At 35.7% G+C, this 20148-nt stretch overlaps 1 protein-coding gene across 2 annotated transcripts in view; it reads left to right on the forward strand.

Moving 5' to 3' along the window:
- Positions 1–20148, forward strand: part of atp2a3 (ATPase sarcoplasmic/endoplasmic reticulum Ca2+ transporting 3) — a 100528-nt gene that overhangs the window by 19677 nt on the left and 60703 nt on the right. For both annotated transcript variants that reach the window (XM_087253580.2, XM_087253579.2), the window contains exons 2-3: positions 9973–9990; positions 12301–12383. In XM_087253580.2, coding sequence (XP_087109706.1) covers positions 9973–9990; positions 12301–12383 — 101 coding nt within the window. The remainder of the gene's footprint in view (positions 1–9972; positions 9991–12300; positions 12384–20148) is intronic.

Raw genomic sequence — 20148 nt, forward strand, 5'->3', positions numbered from 1 at the left:
TGCTCATAAACGTCCTCCTACTTAACCGGGCGCAGACGTTACAGACTCTGTGTGTTGTTGGCAACCGTTTCCAGGAAGTGTTTCCCCTCTCCCACTGACTGCCGTGTAAACACTCTGCCACTTGTTTTCATTTACTGTGTGGTTGTAGAGGGAGAGAAAGATAGTTGAAAAAGAGGGTGGAAAAGTAGAGCAAGATGTTAAAGGAGGACAACAAAAGCACTTGTGTGTGTGCGTGCGTGTGTGTTTGTTATGTGTGAGGGGAGGGTGAAGTCACGCCGCAGGAATGTGCCTAGGCCAGACGTGCAGAAAAGGCCCTGATGACTCTGAGGGAATCCTTGGCACACCCTGACAGGGAACCCCTTCAATCCCTCCTCTCTTTCTTCGTCTTTTCCATCCTCCTTCCTCTCAGCAAAGCTGTGTTTGTCTTCAGGCCAGCGGTTGAATCCAGAACTGCCTGCAGAGTTTGGGCTTTTCCACCATTTTCTCAGATTTAAGGATAGCTTTAAGTATTCCTTCAATATGTGCACAGTAAAGTTGATTGTATCAGCTGAAATCTGCTCCTAGAAGAAGAAAGGCAAAGAGACATGAGGACAATGTGCCCTGGTGAAAACACACACACGCACACTCGAAACTGGAAAGCGGGAAACTCGGGGCCATTACTACCCCTATCCTGCCTGCCACACGCTTTTTCCACACTACTGGAGGAACACGCTGCTGCCCTTAGAGCTGATTTCTTTCCACAACAGACTTCAGATGAGTTCATAATGCTCTTACATAATATCATGTTGAATTAGAGCTGAACCCGCTGTGGTTATCATGAGCAGCAGACTGAGTTATTGGGTTCAGGATGAAAAAAAAATAAAAATCTGCAGGCTTTTACACATCTAAAGTGTAAAGTTCACTAAGATGAATTGGGGGAAATGCTTGCATTGTTTTAAGATGGCAAGGTATCTCCATTCAGATGCTCTTGAATATTTGAGATGATGTTTTTTGTTAGTTTATTGAAAGCTTTCTGAAGTTTTATTGGGATCTGGGGCACACTGAATCCAGATTCATTGGAAGATTGATAAATTAGATCAGAGATGCCAAAACTAGGGCCCCTGGGCCAAAGTTGGCCCATGATAACATTTGATTTGGCCCATCATCCCATCTGAGAAGAGAGGGAGAATGATGGAGATGGTTTAGAGAAGTGATGATGCCCAAACTAGGGCCCGCTGGCCAAAGTTGGCCCTTTGCATCCTTGGATTTGAACTGCCAGAGTGAAATGATTAGGAAAGATTAGTAAATGCCTTTAATAGACATTCTTGTTTCAATTAGAAAGAAAATTATCTAAGATTGAATGCATTAGTAAATATAGTCGATGTCATTTTTTCTATGTATTTTTTACAGTTTGCTATATCTCAATCAAGCTTGGATTTTGGCCCTTCATAAGAAAAATGTTTGGGCACCCCTGGTTTAGAGATAAATAATGTAACTTTTTGTTTGTTTTATTGTTAAGCAACAAAAAAGGTTAACTGAGAATTAATGTTTCAATGTAAATGCTTTAATTTAGTTTAAAATGTACATACTGTCATCTGACGGATATAAGACAATGCAGAGACTTTGGTGAGGGAATCAAGGCAAAGGCAGATTTGGCTTGACTAGTGTATGCCGCTTTGAGCTTCACTGTGTTATAAATGTGATTGTTTATGATTTAATTACAGCAAGTTTTAATTTAGAAAGTTAAACTTCGTTAGTTAATATGATACAAAGTAATGTTTCGACTTATTTTTAAAATATGAAATAAATTAGGAAATCACCCATGCCAACTTTAATGTAAAATATGGTACTATATATTTATCTTCGGCCCACAGCTCGATGACGTTGTTGGTGTTTTTTAAATAGATTGTATAGAAAGCTTAGCATAACATAAAATTCACATTATGTTCACATTGATTGACAATAAATCACATTGTGTTTAATTAAAATGCTGATATGTAATGCTGTATACATATTATATGTCTGTATAAATTCATTAGGACCATTCAGTGTTTCCACTAAAATGTCCAACTTTGATCATATAAAATGGCTCTGCTTAATGCAGTAATATTGGGTATTAATATAATTGGTTTTACCAGTTTTTAACCAATTAACGGTGCTGCATGTACATCTTCTAAAGCTGAAAAATTCCATAATATGTTTGCAGATATTTAAGAAACATGCCAAGTGAACATTCTTGTTTATTTAAAAAAAAAATGCTGAAGTCAGTTATTCTGCTTTGAAAATGTGCATTACGTGCCGGAATGCTGTCTTTGATTTGGTCATTTTAACCTGCCCAATGTCAGTTTAGCCAATTATATTTCAGCAGCCCAGGTTGCCTTGGTGGAAAAGGCTCTGAATGCATGTGTCAATTGCACCAGATGAAACACGACAGGAATTTAAATACAGCCATTCAGAAGCACAGAATATTCACTAGAGCTGTGAACCTACACTAGTCTCACGGTTCGGTTCGGTTACGATTATCATGCCATAGATTCGGTTCAATTCAATATCTCGGTGCATTGACGGTGCTTTTCATACACAGTTTTATATTTTCTTCACAGCAGCAATTCTTGTAATTAAATGTATGAATATATTAATATTTATATACTATTTGTAATACAATTTTGTCATTTAATACATTCATTTATATAAACTGTACCTTTAAATAACACCAGCATTTAGCAAATAATATAAACAAATATAATCATCCAGCTCGCTTTCTGATCCTTGTCTAGTTCTCTTACACCCCTTTGATTGGTCACACCATCAACAAAAACGGTTGCGATTGGCTCTTGCGCACTGCGCTCTTCACAGATGAGTGATACTGATAAGCGGCAGGCGGCAGCGGCGATCACAGCTGATCCATAATAGACAAGATGGAGAAAACTCTGCAGACATGCGCTCGTGTCTATATCTAGAAGTAACGTTGTAAAACAGCTGAGAGGAGAAGAAAAGTCACGCCAGCAGGTCAAATGGGCCACAGTGTGTGTGTGTGTGGGTGTGAGAGAGAGAGATAGAAATGGAGTACTTTCATTCTCTCAATCGCAGTAAAATAGGGGATTCTACTATAAATGTCACTGAAAGACTGATCCAGCAAACACACACAGTGAAATTGTGCACAGTTTATGAGTTTTAAGTCATTGGAGTGTTGTAAATACTCGCGCTCGCCTCCCTCGCGACAGAGCGCATACAGTATGAGATAAAAACGTCAGTACATAATAACCGGTTTTGATTATTACTGAACCGATACCGAATTGTCTGTGTCTGCATCGCGGTGCACCGAAGAAGCAATTAATTTTGACACCCCTAATATACTCTCACTCATGAAATGCCAAGAATTATAATCTATATTTAATACATATTAACCCTCTTTAACATTATTAAATGTACATGCCGAATCACTCATATGTTAAGTTCAATTCAAACAGTTTATTAAGTTCACTTTCAAACGGTTTATTTTATTTTTTAAGATCTGAGGTGAACTGTCTGCTGCTACTTTTAGTATATGGCAATAAATTGCATTCCAACTCACATTGCTTGCATTTAACACTGAATAAAGCACAAGATGTTTACATGAGGTGATCATTGTCATAGTTTTCTGTTGTTCACCTGTGAGGTTTAAATCACTTGCTCCTGTCCTCAATCTGGCAACCTGGGCTTGCGTTTGTTTTGATTCAGAAGTGCAATTCCTAGTTCAACCAAGGTTTTCAAAATGAATAATAGGTAATCATTTAATCAACAAAAAACATTATTACGATAATTAAATGCATGGTATTAAAGAAACAACAAATAAATGCCATTTAGATTGTAATAACTGTTACATAATTTAATATCTAACTAATATTTTATGATTAACATATATTTAAAAAGATGAATCTTTTTGACCCTTTTATTGTTTCTGCCTTTACATTATGGGAGTCTCTGGCATGATCATATGTGCAAATTATTGTCATGTAACTGTTTAAAAAAATCACTGCATTGAAGTATATCTGCCTCTGTATACTATAGCTGGTAATAGAGAGAAAAGCAAGGACAACTGAATGGGATATTCCTGCTTTTTTGTAATGTATGCACAGAGTCCCTACAGAGAAAAGGATGACTCACTGTTTCTTGGGACTTTTGAAGTATATCAGTGAGCTTATATCACACAGACGGAGCTCTCGACTCCAGATTCACTAGTACAGACAGATCTTATAGCCCGAGGAAAGATGAAGAGAAGAATCTGCTCTGTTCTTCAAAGCAGAACACACTCTTTCATACCTTTCTCCATCCATCCTCATTCACTGCTGCATCTGAACCAACTCATTCACACATTCAATTGCAAAAAAAACCAAAACATCTTAACATGTAAATAAGTCTGAACATCATGAAGTAAACATGTTGCTTGTGTTTTTAGAGTCAGTTTTTCCCCAAGTGTTGCTGGAAATTCTGTTATTGAAGGCAGGTCTGTGTGTGTGTTAAGATTGCTTGGCAGTGTGCCTTTTTATGAATTGGAAATGGGAATCCTGGTACTTTCGGCTGTATAGTTTCACTACACGTCTCCAGTCAGTTTCGTCTTGGTTTCCTCTGCACATGTTGAGTTTCCCTCAGCTGCTCGGAATCTTGACCAATGAAGGAATCATGATGTCATGACTGGCTTGCCCTGTTTCCAGCATGTCTCTGTCTGATAGCTATACTGAAATAAAACCAATATTCCAACCAATGTTATTCCAAATCTCAGAACAGTTAGGTTCATTTATTGTGCTTGTATTGAGAAACCAGTCGTACATTTGCCAGCATTCTTTAAAGGGTCTACGAAACCCCTCTCTTCCAGTTCAAGCCTACCTCCGAATTTTTTCAAAAAATGCTTTATGATGGGCGTGGGGCCCTGCAAACAATGGGATGAGTGGGCTTGGCCGGCAGAGCAGGGCAATAAGAAGGGATTGAACAACCGTTGTCAGTTGACTCACAAAATGAGACACAAACCATGAAGAGACCCATGATTTTAAAATGCAAAGAAAAATGAACAGTAAACATGAGTTAAAATGCAAAAAAATAAACAGTAAGTAATTTAATCTTCTGTTACATTTGTTGTTCGTAATGCCACATAAGCATAACCACAATTTGTTATATCACTATAAAGATAACCCTGTTTATAAACAGTTAAAACCAGACAAATACATACACTCCAAAAAAAAAAGGAACATAACCATTTTTTTTTTAAATGTCTGATGATAAATCATAGTAAACATTTACTATTTTAGGTCCATTAGGAATACCTAAATGATATACGTTTGCTAAATTCCAGAATAATGAGAGAATGGAAAATTTTCTATAGGATTGAGGTCAGGGCTTTGTGATGTCCACTCCAAAACATTCACTCTGTTGTCCCTAAAGACCATTTTAACTCATTTGGCAGTATGCATAGGGTCATGGTCTGTTTGGAAGACCCAATTGTGGCCAAATTTTATTTTCCTGGCTGATGTCTTGAGATGTTGCTTCAGTATTTCTACATAATGTTCTTTCTTCATAATTCCATCTATGCTATGAAGTGGACCAGTCCCTCCTGCAACAAAACAGCCCCACAACATGATGCTGCCACCCCCAAACTTCACAGTTGGGATGGTGTTCCTAGGCTTGAAATCTTTCCCTTTTGTCCTCCAAATGTAACACTGGTCATTATGGCCAAACAGTTCAATCTTAGTTCCATCAGATCACAGGACATGTCTCCAAAAATTATTCTTTCTGGCTTGTTGATTTTCCCATGTTGTCACACAAGGAAGCAGTGTGTTTGAGGTTTTCCTTAAATACTATTCTACAGTTGTGCCCCCAATTAACTCAAATGTTGTCAAATAGCCAATCAGAAACTTCCAAAACCTTGAAACCATCATTTGAGCTTTTTCAGAGGCATAGTAATCTTATTGCATGTAAACTTGTCTTTCAAGAGATGTTATAACAATTTCTCAAAAAATCTCTCTCATTATTCTGCTATTAAGCATGCCAGAAACAAATTTGATAATCCTAACTTGCCTATAAGAGAAAAGGTTTAGTCACATTTCTCACATTTAGTAACACTTATCCTTAATCCTTCTCTCGAACTTGTAAATATAATTGGCTGAATCGTAGAGATGCTGGATTAGGATTGTGTGGGTGGTCAAATCGAGATTGTGATCTTTTTTTCGATTATTCATGCAGCCGTTTTGAATAGTTTTTAAACTCTCTGTTTATTTGATGGTTTGAGATGGTTTTTGTAAAGGGTAACCAAACAAGTATGATTACCAGTTTAGTAGCGTTCTTTCTAAAACTCCAAACCAGACACAAAGGACATTTTCTTGTGTATCAGAATTAACAACAGGGAAACTCCCGATAGTGTCTGCACAACGCTTGACCCGAGCACACACACATAAACACACGGTTGCTGGAATTCAGGAACACCCTGTATTTTCACTCACTATCTTTTGGGTCGGCTCCAAGGATTTTCCATTGTGCTTTCTCTTTGGTCCATTCATGAACGCTCTCCCAGAAACAAACTGTTCCTGTTCATGTCTGTGTACCTTTTGTTAAGCAGTAGCAGTAAGTTAATGAAAGCCCTTGATAGTCAGATGCTCTAAAAGTGAGCCGTAATAAGCAGCAAAGGTGTAAACTGCTCATTAATGAGGCTTCTTTCACCCCCTCACACTACACTGCAAATCCTTAAGATATTTGAGTAGAGCTTCAACAAAGAGGGTATCTGTGTTGTAATTATGATGTGTTTGTGTGTGTGTGTGTGTGTGTGTGTGTGTGTGTGTGTGTGTGTGTGTGTGTGTGTGTGTACAGTATGTGTGTGTGAAGCTCCTCCCACACTCTCCACATGCTCTTGGGCTCCCACTCGCTCTGACTGAAGAAGCTTCTAGAAGTGACTAAATGGCAGTGTGTAGGCCACAGCGCGCATCTATGTCTTATGACTCGTGCACAATGGCAGAAATGTCGGTTTCATCATGAAACTGTCCCTCTTTCACAGGAAGCACATGCAGTAGGCAAATGCCATCGCAGTCGGTGGTCCATCTGTACATTTATCCACCACAGATGATATATATTCATGTGTGTGTGTGTAATGGTTGGGCTTTATATATAGCAGGACGTTTTCTGATGTACCTGCTGTGGTTTTTATTAAATATCACTATGGACGCTCAAAGAAGCCCACATCATGTTGAATGGATTTGATTGTGTTAAATTGAAAGGGTTTGTGTCTTATAATTATATTTATGGTGGATAATTTTCATCTTACGGTGGCGCAGTGGATAGTGCTGTCACCTCACAGCAATAAGGTCGCTGGTTAGAGCCTTGGCTGGGTCAGCTGGTATTTCTGTGTGTAGTTTGCACATTCTCCCCGTGTTCGTGTGTGTTTCCTCTGGGTGCACTGGATTCCCCTACAGTCCTAAGACATACACTACAGGTAAATTGGGTAGGCTAAATTGTCCATAGTGTATGAGTGTGAATGAGAGTGTATGGATGTTTGCAGCTGGAAGGGCATCCACTTCAATGAACGTGCTGGATAAGTTGGTGGTTTATTCTGTTGTGGCATCTTGTCATCTGTGCTTTGTCAAAATAAAAGCTGAAAATGTAAAATTTAGAAATCAAACATTGTAATGTAATATTTACTGAATGAATTATTGCCTCAAATTAGTGTTACACTCTAGAACAATACTGCCAGCAAATGACAAATATGACAAAATTCTATAGAATTTGTTTTTATCCATTTACCATGCCCTAAATAACATGAAAATAATAAAGAAAATGTATTTCTCATACTTTACAGTATAATGTTACGCTGTAAAAAATGCAGGGTTCCACAATTAATTCATATTGTTCTAACACAAATCAATTCAGTTAATGTCAGGTGTAAGGACAGAACACAGATGCAGATCTGCAATAAAAATAAACTTAATTAATTAAGAACAAACAATAAAACGAACAAAAAAACAATAACATAAAATGGACACAGAGCCCCGAGAACAGCCTGGGTTAAACAAAAAACCTATGGTAGGGTAATCAGTAGGCCCACGCGGAAATCTGCAGATTTTTAGCCCATCATTGAGTCTATGTATTTACTTTTTTATTTTTTTATTTACTATTTGTAAATGTATATTTATTCGGTTTTTAAATTCATTCCCTAATTAATTTTTTTTATTTGATATATTAGGGTTTTAGTTATAATACTTCTAAAATCATTCCACATAAATCCACAGATTTGTTTTACAAAATTGTCTGCAGAAATAGCAAAAAATATCAGCAGATTCTGCCTGGCCCTAGTAATTAGTCATTTTAAGTAAACCAAACCAGGAAGAAAAACAGGAATCAAACATCACATAACACAAATGAGTCAGCAAGAGACAATAGCACACTGGAAGAATACATAGAGGAGCAGACAAAGGCCAAATGAGGAGGACAGGTGAGGCAATTTAACAAAATGAACAGGTAACAAATGGACGGGGTCTGACTAATAAGTGAGCACATGGCCACGCACTAACACAAAACATAGCACACTGCCAATAAACAAGAACCATGTGAAACTGACTTGAGCACGCAGCCTCAAACACAAACCGCATACAAAGACATAAACAAGAATGTCAGACAAAAGCAAAATAACAAAAAAACAAACAGAGCAGATAAACAGACATGGAGCATGAGATCCTGACACAATGCTGTAACCACTGAACTTCCGAATGCCATGCCCCACACAAATGACAAATACACTCAAAAAATGGTGCTTTTTCAAACTAATTTTTAAAAATGAGATGAAATAACACAGTTCTTGTAATTTCTTTGGCCAATTTAATTGTTTTATGTTCAGTCCACTAAATTTGTAAACCATTAAGTTAAATTAAGCATTTTGTGTTGGAATAGAGTGTCAGAGTTCTGTCACAAAGCTAAGACTTAAACAAACCTAAGAAACAACTCTGACAGTTAACTTCAAAATTTAAGTGGATTGAGCATAAAACTGTTCAGCTTTCCCAAACAAATCTCAATAATTGTATTGTATATTCTCATTTTATAGAAGTAGTTCGAACAAGCTGTAAAAAAATTATTTTGAGCGCGTGTGTAATATGCTTTAATGATTGGTTTTTCTATACTTTGATAATTTTTTAAGTTTGTAAATGTCAACCAAGTAATAATCCAAGTTATCATTTTTACAACTGCATTTAGAGACCTTATGGTACAAAACAATGGGTTGTTTTGATAAATATTTGCAATGAAGTTTACAATTAATTGAATTTTACCCTATGTATTTTTTAGATTCATCTTACTGTATATATCTTATGTTATTTGGCATAGTCTCATTTTATTATTCTCCCCTGGTATAATAAAATACTAAACAACTCTAACCCCATAACCCTAATCCATTCACTTCTGTCCTAATGAATGCTGTTGATTAATGCCGAATTCTCCTATATATTTTTTTTATTTTAAATCCCATCCATTTTATTACAACAACTGACGAGCCTCCATCTTGAATAATTTGTTTTACTTTGATAAATCTTGCAATTTGCAGTATAGTATATATGTTACTACTTTAACTGCTCAACATTAAATATTACATTTAGCAGCCTTGTTTAAATCTTTCCAGTTTTAAAGATTAACTTTTAACTGTTTGTTCGATGACAGCAAAGTTATTACAGTTTATTTCTGCAGTGTGTAGGACAATTTTTTTCAGGTACCGCAAATAGGTGTTCTTATCTATTCTGCAGCAAGCAGTCGTCTAATCCTAAATCAATAATTGCCTTTATGCTAATCTGCATTCGTACAGTCTCTGTGTATTTAACATTCAGGCAGAACACCTACATAGCTGTGAATATAAATGAAACAACACAAATTTATCTGTATGTCATTTCTAACAGAATACCCTCTGTTTTATTCTCTCTTTCTCTCTCTCTTCTACATACCCTGCCTCTCATTCCACTACGGATTGCCTCGCTGTGTTTTGACTGACAGAGCTCCCAGCCGAAGAAGGTAAATATTGATCTTTCCATCATGTTGTTACCACTCTCTCTTTATGAGTTGCACCGTTAGCACAGCCTCCGTCTTTCTGTTTTTACTAGAAAGAGATAAACTTTAAGACTTGGCAAATACACACATGCACTGCATTTAATGGGTTACACTTTATTTTGATGGTCCCCTGTAGACATTCTGTTAACTATGACATATCAACTTTGATGTCTACTAAAGTACAGTGTATATAATTTTGTGCATATTTAGCGTACATGCACAGTTCAGCGCATAGCCTTTTAAAGTAGCATGCATGATCATAAGTGTGTTGGAATGATACAAACGTTTTGTTCTTGATTAAGGTCGCAGATGCATTTTATTCTCCACACATACATTCTAACAGTCTGAGCATCTGTTGGTTTGCCATGTTCAGTAGTTTGTCGTTCTGTTTATAAAACAAAGGCTTGTTTAGTTTTGACCAAAAATATCTAATAATTCAGTTTCCTGTATTTTCAGATTCACAGGTTTTCAATTATTTGCACTTTTAAATTGCATTACTGAATAGAGATCTGCGTGGGACTAATTTTGAATCCCGCTCCCGCCAGGTTTTAGTCTGAACCCGACCGCTCCTGCTTATATTCAGCATTTGTTGTCCCGCTGTCCGATCGCCCCGTTTTCTACACGCCGCGTCAGTTCCCGCTAAAGAGCGGGGTAAAAACAAAACCGAAAACCACCCAGCTATACAGAGTCCAGACAGCCTATCATAAGCTGTCTGTATAAACACACACACACACACACATAAGCACCAAGCAAGTGACACACGCACAGACAGCATCACTCTCTCTCATTCGCACACACACACACACACACACACAGCATAAAGCTCTCTCTCCTCGGACACACACAAACATAGACAGCAACAAACAAGGTAAATTCACGCACACACATACACGTGCTCGGGAGCGATATTGTTAGACCGCCCGTTCCCGTCCAAAGTTACACCAGTTACCAACCGATCCCGTGCTTTATTTGAAAATGCATTCCCGCGCCGCAAGAAATCTGGTCGGGTCCTGCAGCTCCAGCGGTATAGCCACTGGAATGCAGATCTCTATTACGGAACTTTGAACTCAGTTCTGTCAACATTTAATGTAAAAAAAAATAACACTGTAGTTGTACAAACTTGATGAAATATCAGGGGATCCTCAAGGTCTTAAAATGTCTTAAATTTTAAAAGCTAAATTTTTGGCCTTAAAAAGTCTTAAATTGACTGAAATATTGGGTTGTCGGTCTTAAATTATTTTAAACAGCTCTTAATTTTCTTATGTCCAAGTAAAGTTACCCAATCGAGCCAACACCCAATCACCAATAATCCATATAAACTTTTTAAAAATATATATTTAAAGTTTTTATTGCAAAAAGAGACAATTCACAATTGATACTTTTACTTCAAATTCTGCAAGTTAAATTCCCTAATAAAGGATAGAAAACTAAAGCAACTCATCCCTTTAAGTGATCTTCCATTAATACAAAAACTATTTGCAGAAGTAACTGGCCCATTAGAAAAAAAATCTTAAAAGTTTAGCTCTGTATAAGTCCAAAATTTAATTCATGATGGTCTTAAAAGGGTCTTAAAAAGTCTTAAATTTGACTTGAAGAATCCTGCCGAAACCTGAATATGCATCATGTGCTCTGTGTATTCTCCCTATGCCAGTTCATTAAACTATTAGACTAAACTATTCTTTAACCTACGGAAGAAAAAATAGCCATTAATTCTTGCATTTAAAAAAACAACATTAAAAAAAATATGTTACATTTGATTGCGACCCCTGGGGTGATTGTTTTAATAAAGACGCATCAATAGATACTGTTTGACACTATTATCTGCACCTACTAAGTCAGTAAAGGACTGCAGACCCCTCATCGCGAAATGCGGAGGGTTTTTTTTCTCTATACGGTGTGCAGTATCGAATTTCATTAAAAGTGCACTCCTCCAGCAGTTTCTACTCACATCCAATATCTCATTTGTCACAGGGACATGCTTGAAATGTTTCTAAATGAAAGTGAAAGTCCCAAACTGCAGTTAAAGTCGACAAATCAAAAATAAAACACCCAAAATTACATGAAACTCCGGAGGAAACGTGGATAGCGTATTGACTCGATGTTAATCGAATTATGTACTATAACATGTAAAACGGGATCATGAAAGGAACATTCAAAAAGCAACTCATGTAAACACCTTAATCATATTATTGTCTCATTCAGATTAAGGCAAATAATTAGATTACTGGTGTCCATGTAAACATAGCCATTGTTCTGTCTCTTTCTCTCTGCCAGGTAAATCTCTGTGGGAGTTGGTGGTGGAGCAGTTTGAGGACCTCCTGGTGAGGATTCTGCTGCTGGCAGCCTGTGTGTCTTTTGTAAGTAACTTTCTTTCTTCTTAACAGAAAGTTGTTTAATTTCCATCAAAATAAACACTATGGCAGCCAGACCCCACCACAAGCTTTATAGCAGGTATAGGTAATGATGTCGGTGAGGTAATGCAGAGCTTGAGAGTGAATGAAATGCTAAGATCATCTGTCATGTCGAGTTTGCATTTTGGTGAACTATAACCTCAAATTTCACTAAATGATTGTCAATGATCAGAGCACGGAAGAGAGTTTTAATCTTCCCTTTTCAATTTTAAAAGTCTGTCTTTGTAGCCAAATGATATATGTAAAACCTTCACCTGGACTCATTTGTGTGGCTTAAGGTCATTTACCTTGGTGCTCACCACCAGAGAACGCAGGTAAATCGATGGGGTGAAGAAGTTAAAGCGCCTTTGTAAATAAACCCTGTCAACAAACTCCAAGACATTTCATGTGCTGTCAGCAGTCTCTGCAGATTCAGTAGATCTCGGAAAGTTTATCAATTGTACAGTATTTGTTTCTATATCAAATTAGGTGCAAGTCTTTAATTTAGGTAGTTTTGTTATTATCTGCTCTATTAAGATAAAGGTATAACAGGTATAACATGATTTAGGGTCTCATCTACCAGACCTATGGCACATTAACAGGAATGATCCGATCAATTCGCTGGAGATCGATATCGGCCGATAATCACATTTTATGACTTGATTAGTACTTCCCAATCTCTCTGATCTCATGAACCAATCGCAAGTGTTTGTTTACAATTTTACAGACAGACGCATGTGCGCACATGTTAAATGATTATTCCATCATTTGCAATGTTTCTAAATTGCGTTTTCAATAATTTTTGTTACCAATTTTTTTATCTGTTTTATCTATTTTGTTCTGTAAAGCTGTTTCTGGCCATGACATGTCCACAGTAAATGGTTATAAGAGACATGTTTCAGGGATTATCTGGAACATTCTTCATTAATTTTCATTATAAAGCATGAAGCATCAGAATCAGTACTTTGCATCAGCCAATCACCATGACAAGGAATCGGTGCTTGGTATCGGCTGCAAAAATACTGATCAGAGCATCCCTATAAAGGACACATTATAAAGTGATGAAGCACAACAGAACAGAGGAGAGCAACTTTTTTTTAGATTCACACATGGTCTTAAAAATGCAGCCATCAAGATGCAGAAAAAAGGGGTGCGAGACGAGGAGCAAACAGAATGAAATTAAATCATCTTCGAGTTTATGCTGACAGCCTTACAGCCGTCTTACTTTCTCAGCTCACTAAAATCCTTCCCGAGAAGTTAGCTGTAAATTCTAAAAACTCTGTTTAGAAGTTACACATATTTTGAATAATTTATTTATTAGAATAAGAGCAATTCCATGCAAATGTCAACCTTGACATGAAAAAAGTAGGTTTTTGCCAAGTAGCAAAACCATTTGTGTTTTTTGTGTAAGCAAGTATTTTACAGTACTATAAAAATACGCCAAAATGTCTCTGTCAATGTTTTCAAACTATTCCATTTGATTTACCAAGATCACACAAGTGCCAATTTCACATCTGTCACATCCATAACAGAGATTTTACCTCATAAATGCAAAAAAAAAAAGTAAAATAACATAAAATCAATTGTTTTTGTTCTATAGAGAGCCGACTCTTATCCTTTTGATTAGCAGTATTTGTTTTTGGTTGTGCAGTTTAATTCACAAAACAATATATTTCTAATATAAAATAAAATATTTCTACAAATTATTTTGAATACTGTAAACTCACTAACCTTGTTCATCACATCCATAACGCAGGTGTATGTTCCATCATTTAAAATATAATTTTTTTTTACAGATTGATATTTTTCTACTCCCATAACTCTGTTTTGTTGTTTTGGAAAATATAAACCGATGTTTCAATTTAATGTTAACATATACTTTCTTTGTGAATTTATGTTTTGAGATTTTACTACAAATGTCACATCCATAACGCTGAAATTGCTCACAAATAGTATTTCTGGTAGAGGAGTTATACTTTGAAAAGAAGCATTACAGTATGGTTCAACCACCTATCATTTGCCTGTGTTGTAGCTGCTGTAGGCTATGCAGAAATCACATGCTGTTGTGTAAATAAGATATTACATATGGCTATTTAGCTTGTTTTTTAAAAAGAAGTTGTGACCTGGCGCTATATATAAAATACAATTAACTTGACTTCAAGGGGGGCGAGGAAAGCCGTTGGGAAGGCAGGGCGCCCTGCTAATATTATGGTTGGGGAAACACTGGTTCTTTTATAAAACATTACCATTATGCATGTCTATACTGTCACTTGACCAATTTAATGCATTCTTTTTTGGTACTGACAACAAATATATTTCATTAAACATGTACATTACCATTCAAAAGTTTGGATTGTGTAGAATACAGCAGATAAACAATCCTCTCGCTGTGACGTAATGATTGTGCTGTGGTTCTGCTGAGCAGGACTCCAGACTTTCCAACAGGCTGACTTGTTAAACTGGTGAGCACCGTCTGTTTTTCTTATTGGCTTTTATGAATTTACCTTTTTATGAACTTTCCGTCTGACTTCAAGAAACAACAGGGGCCACGGTCGAGCCTTTCCAGCCCCCTGCCGCTCTGTAAGAGGAATATAACATATTGCAAACCAACGAACAGTCAGGGACTCACAAAAACACACACATGAACTGCTCTGCTCTTTGTGTTCATGCTCTTTGTCTCCATACATCTGCGTTTAGAGTCTTCCCCAAGCTTTGGGAGCTCTGTTCATGTCATCTATCATTGTGTCTTTCATCCATCCTTTTTTGTGTGTTTGTCTGAACCGTAGTTAAATTCTATAAGGCGAGCAAGTCTTCCAACCGCTGGAATCCTGCGGAGCACTCAAAACTGATAAAAATATTGCATTAGACCTCCCAGAAAGCAGCTTGTGAGAGTGTGTTTGTGGGCTGGACAAATGCAGTGGTGCAATGGAAATACTCCGGGGAGATCAGCCCGGTCTTTGAACTCATTTGTGTGCCTTTTTGAATATATTAAAATCTTTAAGCATTCAGCTTTCCTGACTTTTTGCATGTTATGAGAACAAAGTCGCCAGTATCTAAGCGACGGGGGAGCCGCAAAGACATTAAAAAATGTAGTGTTTTTTATTTATTTTTGTGCTTTTGAAACAAGTGTTATGAGGGTATGATAGCCTGACTCATCTCAGAACAGCATGTGCTGGGAATAAAAGCTATTGGTTGGGAACAAACAGATCTGCATGTGCAGCCATGCGACTGCCCGTCCCAAGACTCCAGGAATGCTTGCCCATTTTCAATTGAGTTCATTTTAGATTTTCTAGCTGCATTGCTTCTTCAGTCTTAATGAGTTTTTCATTCCTTCTCTGTCATTTCTCATTTTTCATTCTTTCATTTCATCAGTTTTTTTTTTTTTTTTTTCCCTATCTTGTCCACACATTCCTGCCGTACAGCACTCTGTGCAGTATCAGTGACGGCTTCAGCAGAGTGTACATCACTATAATGGCATTGACATAATTTCTGTTAGGCCTCCGTATAAAATGAGAATCTTCCAAGCTTGAGACTCAAGCCGAACACTGCATGTCATCAGAGAAAAGGTCATCTAAACAATGGATAGACTTCCTGTATTTAAATGGATAACAGTAGGGCTGCGAAGATCGATTTACTTGGAAGATTTGAGAAAAACCCCAGCAGAGCAGTTTAATTTGTTTGTTTTTTCATCATTCATTCATTTTTCTTCGGCTTAGTCTCTATTTCAGAGGTCGCCACAGCAGAATGAACTGCCATTTATATAGCGTATGTCCTTCCAGCTGCAACCCAGTATTGGGAAATACCCATACACACATTCACAGAAATACACCACGGACAATTTAGTTAATTAAATTCATATATAGCATGCTGGGGTTCGAACCAGCAACTTTTTTGCTGTGAGGCGATAGTGCTATCCACTGCGCCACCATGTCACCCACATACACACAGAAATACATTCGTACATACACATACAAATACATACATAAATACATATTCAACAATATAAAATGAAAGTATGTAGATCATATAAAATAAGAGAAAAAATTTACAAAAAAGAAGAAAAATCTAATTCACCATTTAAGCCTGGAAATCTAGTTGCTTTTAATGTATAGATCCAAAAGTTCTCTCTCTGTGTGTGCACCAAACCACCATTTGATTTAGCATTTTTTGGTGAATTGGCCATTGTGAAGCAGTAACCAGTCTGTTTGTGTTCTTTTTGAAGTGTAAAGGTTAAGGGAGCACAGAGAAGATCCACAGTCTACTGATATTTATGAGTGAATAGACCTCAGTCAGACAAGCCGCCCAGAGCAATGACTTGACAGGATTTAGCTGAGTTCTGTGATCTAAACTCTAAGCCCTTCATCTGTGTGGCTCTCCTCAATATTTCAGTAATTGTCATCTTTCCACTCCTTTTGTTTTATGGACTCCTTTTTGCTCCTAATCTCTTTTACATTCTGCCTTTTTGACCATTTTTTGCTCTCTTCATTCAGCCCCCTCTCATTCGCCTGCCCATCTTATTTCACGGTTGCTCAGTGACTTAAAGAAGCCTCTCTATTGGACCCATCAGTCTGTAATGAAAGGTTAAAGACAGACCGCTCTAAGGTTGATCTGTATCTAAGTTGCTTAGAATTAAATGGCTGCAGAGAAAGCCTGTGTGAATACGTGATATGAAAGAGATCTTTGGACATCACTCAAGCTTAAGCAAAAGATATGCATTGATATGTACATTTTGGCTGGTATGATAACACTTTATATAGAGACATCAATTACTGAGCTATAGACCAAAAACTATTGATATTTACAACTACAAATTAAAAATGCAAACAAATGTAAAGGACCGCTGATTTAATTTTAAAGCCCATAACAGCAGCAAAAAAAAAAAAAAAAAACATATTTAAAAATTGTAGATCTGAAGTCTACAGAGTGTGTCTGCTATGTCATGTTGAAAGCACCAGTCCGAATTTGCAGAAGCACATCTCAAGTGGTTTTTGATTTATCAGACTTTTAGTTGAATTTATTGACCAGCGCTAATATACTGTGAATCACCACAAAATATTATATGTGCATTTTCGGGGATTCTTTAGTAAGGGACAATTAAATGCTAATTTGTTGAATGGCTGTCAGAGATTAAAATAATGTAAGCGATTCATTGAGCTGTTCAACAAAAGAGTTCAATTTAAAATGGCTGCTTTATTTACAAAATGACTTTATTAATGACTCATTGAAGTTCTTTTACAAATCCTTCTCCTGAACAGATTCATTCAAGAATGAAACAATGGAACTGCTCTGGCTAGTTTTTTTTTTTTTTTGGCAAGGAAAATAATCTGCCAATGGGGTAAGCAAAAAAAAATTAAAAATCTGATTGTTTTGCTTAACTCATTGACAGATCAATTAGCCTTTTTTAAAGAACAAACTCACTTAATTTTGAGATTATTTCTAAAAACAAGACAATATTTTTTGCTTGTCTAAGAAGTTCTTATTGATTAAATTTATTTTAGACATTTTAATCAAAACAAGACACAATCTAGGTAAGATATATATATATATATATATATATATATATATATATATATATATATATATATATATATATATATTTTTTTTTTTTTTTTTGCAGTGAACAGCATACTGTAGCATAGGAATTTTCTTCATATTTAGCACTCCAAACAATGTTCAGGCTTGTGTTATTTTTTATAATATCAAAAATATCACTTATAAATATATATAACTTCTTATAAATATAATTATAGAATTTTGTTTTCTGTTTTTATGAAAAGCGCTTGATGCAATAATATCTGCTTGAATATCATTACAATATTATTGTAGATGATAAATATAGCACACCTCCTAGTTTGCAGTCAAACAGAACAAATATTTTACTTTAAAAAATTCCAAACTTCTAATATTTGAGGTCAACTCACTCCAAACATTTTTAGGAGTTTAAGTATCTGATGTGAAGGTAAAAAGAGGATTCCTGTCACAAAGTAATGAACTTTGCTGTTGCGTTCCATTTCATTTTTATGTATGCTCTATATTTTCCTTACCATGCATATTTCACGGACGTCTTTAACCTTCTGAGGTAACTCCAGGTCTTTCTGAAAATACCTCCCACCCAGAACTCCCACAAATCAGCCCGGGGCATGAACCTGTACATGATGGCATGATTTCATTGGAATATTTGTAATGGGTGTGGATTTATGCTGTATCTTCTTTCATAACAGACAGAGTCTGATGTTTATTTTCACTGTACTGTATGCTTAAAATTGGTACTGTCGGCACCCCAGGCTTATCAACACAATTAATCTGTTTTCAGTAGTTTACACTGCTGTGTTCAACACAATCGATTTGTGTCGATACAGCATGAAGAAGTTTACTTAATTCAGTTTTTGCAAATGTAAGTTTATTAAACATAAAACAATTACGTTGTCCTAAGAAACTCAAGAATTGTTTTCAAATCATTTTAATAAGTAGTTTAAGCAAACAGCATATATTTGAGTTTCAAAACATAAAGAAATAAGGTTAACATACTTTTTAAAAATATAAGTGTATTTAACATAAAACAATTAAGTTGTCTTAAAAAACTCAAGAATTGTGTTTTCAGATAAGTATAAATAAGTAGTTTGAACAAACAATATTAAGATGAGTTGAAAACATGAAGAAACTAACTCATTAGTTTTTCCAAAAGTAAGTTCATTACACATTAAACCATTTTGTTGTCCTAAGAAACCCAAGAATTGTATTTTCAGATATTTTTAAATAAGTAGTTTAAGCAAACAGCAGAAAGATGAAGTTAAACATTTTTATTTAAGTGTATTAAATATAAAACAATTAAGTTGTCCTAAAAAACCCTTAAGAATTAGGTTTTCAGATTATTTTAAATAAGTAGTTTGAACAAACAGAAAGATGACTTCAAAACATGAAGAACTAAAGTTAAGATATTACTTTTTAAAAATGTAAATATATACATAAAACATTTAAGTTGCTCTAAAAACCAAGACCTATGTTGTTTCCGCTTATTTTAAATTGTTTGAATAAACAGCATTTTTTTTGAGTCAACTAGAGTTAATATTTTGCTTTGCATGTCAGCTTACAGTCATTGTTCATTAGAAAGTGAACATTCTATCATAATTTTCTCTCCCTTCACTTGTTCAGAACCTATTTAAGTTTCCCTCTTATGTTGAACACAACAGAAGATATTTTGAAAGATTCTGGTAGCTGGCCCCCATTGATTTTCATAGTATTTTTTACTATGGAAATCAAAGGGTGCAAGAAACGAGCATTAAAACAAAAAAAAAAATCTTTAAAATATCTTTTTTTATGTTCAACAAAAGAAACTTATAAAGGTTTAAAACCACATGACAGAGAATAAATGATGAGGCCTTTAAGCCTTTTTTAGCTTTTTTTCCAAATCTAAGATACAGGAACAGAAGTTTCCAGCTCTCACCAAGGCTGCATTTATTACATTAGAAATACAATAAAAACAGTAATATTATGAATATGAAGTTAAAAGAACTGTTTTCCATGTGAATATATTTCACTGTAATTTATTCCTATGAAGGCAATGCTGAAACAAGGAAATCTCAAAAATAGAAAATAGAAATATATATATAATATATATATATATAGAAATATAAATATTATTATTATTATTATTATTTTTATTTATTATTATTATTTTTTTTAACTCGAATGCTTTAGTAACCTGAACAGAACTCTGTGAATGTAAGGCAGG

This window comes from Danio rerio, chromosome 5, assembly GCF_052040795.2.
Source record: "Danio rerio strain M-AB ecotype USA chromosome 5, GRCz13ab, whole genome shotgun sequence".
NCBI lineage: Eukaryota > Metazoa > Chordata > Actinopteri > Cypriniformes > Danionidae > Danio > Danio rerio.